Source organism: Aristolochia californica, unplaced genomic scaffold (assembly GCF_029961685.1).
Source record: "Aristolochia californica isolate CCGP_79_NKW_82.1479 unplaced genomic scaffold, dmAriCali1.0.hap1 SCAF_10, whole genome shotgun sequence".
NCBI classification, from domain to species: Eukaryota; Viridiplantae; Streptophyta; class Magnoliopsida; order Piperales; family Aristolochiaceae; genus Aristolochia; species Aristolochia californica.
In genome coordinates this window covers 24,536,679-24,546,812 of record NW_027181771.1, presented here as the reverse complement: position 1 = coordinate 24,546,812, position 10,134 = coordinate 24,536,679, and the positions used below count along the sequence as shown (strand labels likewise).

The 10,134-nt window shown below is 33.5% G+C and overlaps 2 protein-coding genes across 2 annotated transcripts; both read left to right on the top strand.

The window, feature by feature from the left end:
- Positions 1 to 1,640: 1,640 nt before the first annotated feature.
- LOC137942975 (F-box/FBD/LRR-repeat protein At1g13570-like) lies at positions 1,641 to 2,267 on the top strand. Its single transcript, XM_068788690.1, has one exon. It carries the CDS (start codon positions 1,641 to 1,643, stop codon positions 2,265 to 2,267), a length of 627 nt encoding a protein of 208 aa, XP_068644791.1.
- A 6,121-nt stretch (positions 2,268 to 8,388) lies between these two features.
- LOC137942974 (F-box/FBD/LRR-repeat protein At1g13570-like) lies at positions 8,389 to 8,831 on the top strand. Its single transcript, XM_068788689.1, has 2 exons — positions 8,389 to 8,533; positions 8,602 to 8,831. Exons 1-2 carry the CDS (start codon positions 8,389 to 8,391, stop codon positions 8,829 to 8,831), a joined length of 375 nt encoding a protein of 124 aa, XP_068644790.1.
- Positions 8,832 to 10,134: the final 1,303 nt, after the last annotated feature.

Genomic DNA, 10,134 nt, shown 5'->3' with positions numbered 1-10,134 from the left:
TCATCGTATCATAAATATGAAATAGACAATAATCTAATTGTGAAAAGATGCGCCCTTTAAACCAAGTTTATTGTAACCATATTGAGTTGAAAATTCTCCTTATCACCTCATTTGTCATGATCATAACGCTTCTTTGTGCCTCCATGATGAGATTTCTCCCAAATCTAGTCTTTTAATTCTTGACATAGTCGTGCTCCTCACATTTTGCTTCCAATAAGAACTTATTACGCTTAAATTTTGTGATTTTACTAGAACTCATATGCAAATTTTGGTTTACTTCCTCTTGGCCACAACTATGCTTGCCTATTTTTGCCTTTTAATTATTTTTTATGTGAACATAATCTTCTCTTTCCTCAAGCACTTTTAAATTGTTTTGGATTTCCTTAATTTGGTTCACTTACCCAAGGATGCCTATATCACCAAGACATATAACATATCAAATGGGATGTATTGGATATATGGTATCGTAGAGCCCTGAAAGCTAATAAATGTCTTATAAAGTGCTAGACATGGTGCAGACAGTATGTATCAGATCGAATATTATTCGATACGTTTGCTGATACCAATACATACTCGATCTTACCCACTATGTCAACTTTTTGTTGTTTCCTTTTTGTAGCATCATATCTTTGCTAAAAAAAACACATTTCCCATACTTATGGTATTCTTGTTTGACGTTAGTTACACAAAATAATTGTGCATCAATTAGTAGTGACAAAATTTATTTTGTAGCTGCTCTTTCCAGCCTTATCCAATTTTTACATCAACAAAGTTGTTTAAGGCACAAGAAATGGAAAATAGCCATAAAGCTGAAAAATTAGTATCTTCAAACAAAATTATCTAGATGACATTTCTTCATAAATTGTTGCATAAACCATTTTTATGTTGTTCTTATTTTTAATTTCTTATTTTATTATTATGTTAGATCCTGATAGTTTAATTGTTGAATCTTAAGATTTCCCAAATCAAGTAGCAATTCTTGAACTTCTTGCTAAAATTTTTCCTTGGGTTTAAATTTATGGAAACATTTGTAACTGTCAGAAAAAAATATAAAAAAATACAAATACAAAAGTCGTTATCCACATAGAGATATTTTTCTCTTGAATGCCATCTATTCCAAATAATGAAATGAAAAAAATCAAAAAGCCCTTGATTTCTCCTACAATAGGTATCATTGAATATTAAAGCATTGTTCCACATGAACAGGTGTTGAGACTAATCATAGGTGGTAGTTGTGATGGGAATTTGGAAAGCCTTTGAAACAAAAAGCAATGATTAATCTGGTTAATGGGATTCATTCATAATTAATCCCTAAGTGAACAAATGGAAAAATTATTTCCTTCTAATGCAATTGATGTATGTATAATTTTTTTTCCAAAAAAAAGCTTTTGAATATATTTTTGCAATTTTTTTGTCCAAAAAATAGATTGACTAACACAATACTTTTTTTGCTATTTCAGACAAACAGTAGTGCATAAAAAATAGAAGGTCACTCAATGGACTTTTAGCATAAAAGAACCTTCACTAAGAAGAAAGACAGTATTAGCAAGCTACTAGAAAATATTATTCACCACATGCTCTCTTTTCTTCCATCGAAATGTGCAGTAAAGACTTCAATTCTATCTAGGCAATGGATAAACATGTGGAAACCCTTATGGATATACACAAATATTATAGACTTCGATGAGAAATTCACAACCAATTTAAAGAAGACACATTATGTACAAGCAGTCCACCAACTTTTATTGCTCCATACACTAGACAAGGTTAAGAAGTTTCGCATGTTCTTTTGTCTCGGTGACAGATACTCATTCAATCTCAGAGAGTGGATTGAGTTTGTCAAAGTTGAAGGAGTTGGAGAGCTTGTGCTTGATTTTAGTGGAAATGAAAGGCACTCTGACTCGACAGATGATGATGATATCAGGTGGGGGATGAATACATTCAGAATGCCAAACTCTTTGTTCTCTTGTCTATCAATATCATCTCTCGACTTAACTTGGTGCATACTAGAGCCTCCGCATGATTTCAAGAGTTTCAAAGCCTTAAGAAGTGTTGCTCTCTCTGGTGTGACAATTAGTGTTCAATTAGGTGAGATAATTTGTAGGTCCTCTATTCTCGAGGACTTAACTATGAGTTACTGTGACTCCCTGAAGTCAGTAAAAATTGATGATCTTCAATTGAAGATATTAACATTGGAGTCATGTTTCGATGTTGAAGAGATGGAGATAAGAACGCCAAACCTAAAGAATCTTCAGTACAAGGGTTAAGTTTGTGACAACCCTATTTTCAATGATGTCTCCTGCATAAATGAAGCAACCCTACTGCTCACCCACGATGAGCTTGACTACGAGTTGCATCTCTGGTAGAATTTCTTGACGAAGCTTTCACATGTAAGCTCCCTTGAAGTTAAAGTCACAAGTACTCATACGGTACGTTTCCATCTGCCTATTTCTATTTTTGTAAAAATACATATTCTGGTCTGGTCAACCTGACTAGTTCCTTTTCTATGATGCTCCTTGCTGAATGGTCATGTGGACGACGTTCTTTTACATATTTGGTGTTGATCAAGCTAAGAAGTCTAAGATTTTCAGTTACACCCTTTTGTCCTTTTCTCCTTCAGAAAAAAAGATCTCTATACAGGTGAACTTTTATAAATGTCCGAGTCATGTAATCATATAATTTTTCTTCTATTTTTTGACTTCCTGTTTCCACCAGGATGACATAAGAGGAGATAAATTTGGTTGTTTTCTTACGTGGAACCCCTCATTGGCTGCTTGCTCAATTTATCACGTTTTCTCAACCGAACACTGCAGTCATACCCGTGATACAGAAGTAGTCAATGGAGTCATCATTTTTCATCCGTTTATCGAATATCTAGATACAACAATATAATTGAATGTCATGTCACAAAGATGACTTATGGTGCATTCGTCATGCAAATGTTTTACATTTTGAGGCAGCTAGAGCCCTCTTGAAGTTTTTTTCTAGTGCCAACATATAGAAATTTGACCCTTTAGTATTTAACGAAGGAGAGAATTTTTCTCAAAACTGGGATAGTGAAAATCTCTACTTCGTCACTCTTGCCTGATTGTGTGCATATGGCAAGTTGCAACTCTGTTGTATGGTGACTACAATGATTATGTTGTTAAATCCTCTTGACGTTAACTATTTTTTTAAGTATGCATTGCACTTTTCTTATATTCCCAGGTCCTCCAAGAACATGAAAAATAGCAATTGTCATTGGTCAAACTACTAAAGCACGGGCACTTATCTTCTAAAGGTGAAATGCATTCCTTGGACTTCTATTAAGTTCAATTCACTTGTTATGCTATTTTTTTGTGGATGCGGGATCACTCCCTTTTGTTGAGTTCGATTGGATTGAGAAAGTATAGATCTTCACCTTTTGTTTTGAACATGCTTTTATCGCTAGTTTCAATGAGTTGAGCAGATTTCACTTCTACTTGTTTCAGATCTCTTTGAGATCTACTGAAAATAGAATTTGAATCTGCATTTGGGTTTTCTTTGTCTCGTCTCTTTAAATCTGACTTATGTATTAAATTTTGGTTAAATCAGACTTTGTCCTCTCAAATCAAGGAGATAACGAGGAAGGGAAGATGCCATGCTGAGTTGACTTAATTGTTCTTTCTCTCTCACAGTGAAAAAGATTTTGTTGACCCCATTGAATTGCCCCCTTTTTTGTTGACCCATATTATCAACTCCAAAAAGGCACAACAGATGGCTTACATCCTCTTGGTTTAAATTGATTCATAAAACCATTTAAAGTTTCTTTCTTGAAAAATTCAAGGTAGGACTAACCGTACACAACATGTAGTACACATCATAGACCGTGCATATTGAGATAGAAATGCATACTGAATAAGGCAAAAGAAAATTTACGTACATATACTTTGTAGATTTTTGGATAAAGTGTCAAAGGCAATTCATCCTTTTGAGTTGGCCATAAAAACTACTAAATAAAAGGAAGTATCTAATTTTCTTAATTAACCATCTAAGTCCCTATGCAAGTAAATCATGTGCACCACCGATCTAACAATATATTTACGTGTTGAATCAAATCTCCAAATCAATCTTTAGGATATGGAAATTGTGGTACTTCTATAGTCAAAATTTTTTGAGTGACACTTAAATACTAGCCCTTCCAAATCAAATTTTAATCCACTAATTTTTTTCAAAGTAAGATAAAAAAATCAAATGTGTATGCGGTGGTTGAGGTCCATCCTTTGGGGGTGGTTACGTGCACAAGTCTTCCAAGAGATCATAGTTGTGGGTGATACCAAATATCAGTTCTATGTACGCCCTTAATCACACAAAAGAATCTTGGAAGCAATGAACTCTATGTTACCAAATCAGTTTTAAAGCTAGATATTATTTACTTGTGAGAAAGCATTCAAAATACATACTTTTTGGCATATGAATGTTTCTTATAGTAGTTAGCCAATATCCTTGAGGCTAAATTAGTTAGTACTCTCCAAAATAATGTAGTTAAGAAAGCTCAGCTAGATATACTTGAGACAACGCATGATAAATAAATACCTTTAGGCATATTTATGTTTCATATAGTAGTTAGCTAGAGCCTTGGGGGCTAAATTAATTTGTACCGACCAAAATAACTTAGTTAAGAAGGATCATTCCACATGAGCAATTGGATGAATGTGCCGGTCTCAAGATCTCATGGATATAATTTTTATGACAACATACAATTAAGTTAATTATGAGTGAATTAAGAAGAAAGCAGACGACCCCATGCCAAAGATCAACAACATGTGTCGCTCAAACAAGCCAAATTTTCAAAACAAGAATTTGGCCCCAAAATAAGAGATGACCCTTATTTCAAAAATTCAATTTTTCAAAAAGTTAGGCCCAGATTTGGATGTTACAGCACTCCCAAATGATCAATAAGTGACATACCAATATTTTGGTAAAAAAAAGGATTTAATATATATTTGATTAGATTTTTTGGACTTTATTTTTACCTTGTTTTTCTAAGTGACAAAATATCATTTTTTAACTCTAATGGGTTTTTTTTAATGTTGGAGAGATTTCTAGTTAAGAAGATCTCTCACAAACTTGTTTTCAACATGCTTCCAAAGAAAAGTTTTGAAGTGCTCATGCTCCTAGACTCAAATTTGAGGTTTTAACCATCTCAAGCTCTCAAAGGAAGTCAAAACCTGAACTTGAGTATTTCCTCCTAGAAATAATAGGATCAATGTTTTTTCTTTTAAATATTGTTTAAATACTTAGAACTATGATTGTTAAATGTAAGCCTATTGATTCAAAGATCATATTTGAATCATTACTCGATTGATTGTTTGAATGGTTACCACATAAAACTAGTTCTGCAAACCCTTGTTTGAGCTTCTTATTTTCTAATCACATTATACATTCTTGCGTGTTGATTTATTAGGGTATTTAAAATGGTTTTTACAAAGTATTAGAAGTTTGAGGAAGAATTTCAAAATCCAAGTATATACATGCATTTACATTTAAATCTTAACTTGTATTTGGTTGAGAATACTAAACTAGTATCATTGTACTTTTAAATGTATCACTGAGGTTTAGACTACTACTACGCATGAGCTATACTTTCAAACCATTGATTCCATTGAGCTGAGTGCAACCATTGATTTTAAAAACCAATCCAAGATTTACCTTGGACTTATATTTTGAAATCTAATGATTAAAGACTATTTTAGATTTTCATACATAGATAGACACATATAATTGGTTGTGTTTATTATTTGTTCTTAGATTATAAAATCAACCAATTAGGAAGCGAGTAACCCTTGTAAATTGGGTCAAGCTTTGGGTAAACAAGACCATCCTAACCTCAATTTCATTGAGTGCATCCATGTGTGGCTGAAAAAGAAATGTTGTGAAGCATTTGCTACTATGATTGTGTGATATAAGTCCTCATGTAGCCAAGCACTCTTGAAACTCTCATTCTTAAGTCTAGGCTAGTACCTAATAAGTTATTATAAATCCTTGTGAAGCTCTAGGTTTGTCTAGTCTACTTTGCTATTAGAAACCCCTTTAATGGTCTAGATTATGTTCCTGGTTTGGGATTGCAAATCTAAGTGAAGATGAATTTTTTTAAGTTAGTTGTTGTTGTCAATTTAGTGGCATAAACGCCCAACAGCCCCCCAAGATTTATCCCTCATTGGACCTAATAGATTGTACCAGCTCCATTTTCCTCTTGCCTACTACTCATTTCCCTTCATTAAAAATTGAATTCATGTTGAGTCCTTTTTAAGAAAAAATGTTAGTAGAAGCATTACTATTCCCATTGATAACTAATTGTGGTAAAAAAAATATACTCAAAGATAAGGCACTTAAATAATAAAGAAATAAGCTAAGACCCCTAGTTATGAACATATAAACACTATAAAATAACTTAACACTAGGATATAATGCCTCAAGAATCATCTTATCATAAATATGAAATAGACAATAATCTAATTGTGAAAAGTTCCACCCTTTAAACAAAGTTTATTGTGACCATATTGAGTTGAAACTTCTCCTTATCACCTCGTTTGTCATGGACATAAAGCTTCTTTGTGCCTCCATGATGAGATTTCTCCCAAATCTTGTCTTTTAAATCTTGACATAATCGTGCTCCTCACATTTTGATTCCAATAAAAACTTATTACGCTTAACTTTTGTGATTTTACTAGAACTCATATGCAAATTTTGGTTTACTTCTCTTGGCCACAGCTATGCTTGCCTCTTTTTATCTTTTAATTATTTTTTATGTGAACATAATCTTCTCTTTCCTCAACCACTTTTAAATTGTTTTGGATTTCCTTAATTTGGTCCACTTACCCAAGGATGCCTATATCACCAAGACATATAACATATCAAATGGGACGTATTGGACATATGGTATTGTAGAGCCCTGAAAGATTATACATGTCTTATAAAGTGCAACACATGGTCAGACAGTATGTATAAGATCGAATATTATTCGATATGTTAGCAAATACCAATACATACTTGATCTTACCCAATATGTCAACTTTTTGTTGTTTCCTTTTTGTAGCATCATATCTTTGCTAAAAAAAACACATTTCCCATACTTATGGTATTCTTGTTTGGCGTTAGTTACACAAAATAATTGTGCATCAATTACTAATGACAAACTTTATTTTGTAGCTGCTCTTTCCAACCTTATCCAATTTTCACGTCAACAAAGTTGTTTAAGGAACAAGAAATGGAAAATAGCCATAAAGCTGAAAATTAGTATCTTCAAAAACAAATTATCCAGATGACATTTCTTCATAAATTGTTACATAAACCATTTTTATGTTGTTCTTATTTTTAATTTCTTATTTTATTATTATGTTAGATCCTGATACTTTAATTATTGAATCTTAAGATTTTCCAAATCAAGTAGCAATTCTTGAACTTCTTGCTAAATTTTTTCCTTTGGTTTAAATTTACGGAAACATTTGTAACTGTCAGAAAAAAATATAAAAAAATACAAATACAAAAGTCTTTATCCACGTAGAGATATTTTTCTCTTGAATGCCATCTTTTCCAAAAAATGAAATGAAAAAAATTGAAAAGCCCCTTATTTCTCCCACAATAGGTATCATTGAATATCAAAGCATTTTTCCACATGAACTGGGGTTGAGACTAATCATAGATGTTAGTTGTGATTGGCATTTGTAGAGCCTTTGAAACAAAAAGCAATGATTAATCTCGTTAACGGGATTCATTCATAATTAATCCCTAACTGAATAAATGGAAAAATTATTTCCTTCTAATGCAATTGATATATGTATAATTTTTTTGTCCAAAAAAAAAGCTTTCAAATATATTTTTGCAATTTTTTTGTCCAAAAAATAGATTGACTAACACAATACTTTTTTTGTTATTTCAGGTCACAAACAGCAGTGCTTAACAAACAGAAGGTCACTCAATGGACTTTCAGCATAAAAGAACCTTCACTGAGAAGAAAGACAACATTAACAAGCTACCAGAAAATATAATTCACCATATACTCTCTTTTCTTCCATTGAAGTGTGCAGTGAAGACTTCAATTCTATCTAGGCAATGGATAAACATGTGGAAACCCTTATGGGTATACACAACTAATATAGACTTCGATGAGGAATTCAGAACAAATTTAAAGAAGACACATTATGTACAAGCTGTCCACCAACTTTTACAGCTCCATACTCTAGACAAGGTTAAGAAGTTCCACATGTTCTTTTGTCCCGTTGACAGATACTCATCCGATCTCATAGAGTGGAACGAGTTTGTCAAAGTTAAAGGAGTTGGAGAGCTTGTGCTTGATTTGAGTGGAAATACAAGGCACTCCGACTCGATAGATGATGATGATATTAGTGGGGGATGAATAAATTCAGAATGCCAAACTCTTTGTTCTCTTGTCTATCAATATCGTCTCTCGACTTAACTTGGTGCATACTAGAGCCTCCGCATGATTTCAAGGGTTTCAAAGCCCTAAGAAGTGTTGCTCTCTATGGTGTGACAATTAATGGTGTTCAATTAGGTGAGATAATTCGTAGGTCCCCTCTTCTTGGGACTTAACTATGAGTTACTGTGACTCCCTAAAGTCAGTAAAGATTGATCATCTTCAATTGAAGATATTAACATTGGAGTCATGTTTCGATGTTGAAGAGAAGGAGATAAGAACACCAAACCTGAAAAATCTTCAGTACAAGGGTCAAGTTTGTGACAACCCTATTTTCAATGATGTTTCCTCCATAAATGAAAGGACCCTACTACTCACCCACGATGAGCTTGACTACGAGTTGCATCTCTGGCAGAATTTCTTGATGAAGCTTTGACATGTAAAATCCCTAGAAGTTAAAGTGACAAATACTTATCCGGTACGTTTCCATCTGCCGATTTCTGTTTATGTAAAAATACATATTCTGGTTTGGTCAACCTGACTAGTTTCTTGTCTATGATGCTCCTTGCTGAAGGGTCATGTGGACGATGTTCTTTTACATATTTGGAGTTGATCAAGCTAAGATGTCTAAGTTTTTCAGTTACACCCTTTTGTCCTTTTCTCCTTCAGAAAAAAAGATCTATATACAGGTGAACTTTTATAAATGTCCTAGTCATGTAATCATATAATTTTTCTCCTATTTTTTGACTTCTTGTTTCCACCAGGTTGACATAAGAGGAGATAAATTTGGTTATTTTCTTACGTGGAACCCCTCATTGGCTGCTAGCTCAATTTATCACTTTTTCTCAACCGAACACTGGAGTCATACCCGTGATACAGAAGTAGTCAAGGGAGTCATCATTTTTCTTCCGTTTATCAGATATCTAGATACAACGATATAACTGAATATCATGTCACAAAGATGACTTCTAGTGCATTAGTCATGCAAATGTTTCACATTTTGTGGCAGCTAGAGCCCTCTTGAAGTTTTTTTTCTGGTGCCAACATATAGATTTAACGAAGGAGAGAATTTTTCTCAAAACTGGGATAGTGAAAATCTCTGCTTCGTCACTCTTGCCTGATTGTGTGCATATGGCAAGTTGACTCTCTGTTGTATGGTGACTACAATGATTATGTTGTTAAATCCTCTTGAAGTTAACTATTTTTTTAAGTATGCATTGCACTTTTCTTATGTTCCCAGGTCCTCCAAGAATATGAAAAATTGCAATTGTCATTGGTCAAACTACTGAAGCACATGCACTTATCTTTTAAAGGTGAAATGCATTCCTTGGACTTCTATTAAGTTCAGTTCACTTGTTTTGCTATTTTGTTGTGGATGCGGGATCAGGTCCTTTTGTTGAGTTCGATTGGAATAGGCATAGGAAGACAAGAAAGCAGCGCCAAATCTCATAGCTACCTCAAGGAGGAAATAGATATTGATTACTAGTGGATGATTGATGTGACAATCGTGGTCATTTTGCATTTTTAAATCCCTTTACTGTATACTGCTGACTTATACTTTATATCTTGGGATCAAATCATTTTGGATAAGCCTTCATTTTATATCTCTGTCGTTTCTTTGAAGATCCAAAATCAATCTGATTATATGTTATCTCTCGGATTTTCACTCAACTATCATTTTTCTTAAGAGGCTGAGGTGGTGGGAGGAAGGGTTGCGATGTTAGCAAACTCCTATTTCC

Coding starts and splice junctions, on each gene's coding strand:
- LOC137942974 (XM_068788689.1), top strand. CDS start 8,389: ATGCCAAACTCTTTGTTCTCTTGTCTATCAATATCGTCTCTCGACTTA. Junction 8,534..8,601: donor AATTAATGGTGTTCAATTAG/GTGAGATAATTC, acceptor CCCTAAAGTCAG/TAAAGATTGATCATCTTCAA.
- LOC137942975 (XM_068788690.1), top strand. CDS start 1,641: ATGTGGAAACCCTTATGGATATACACAAATATTATAGACTTCGATGAG.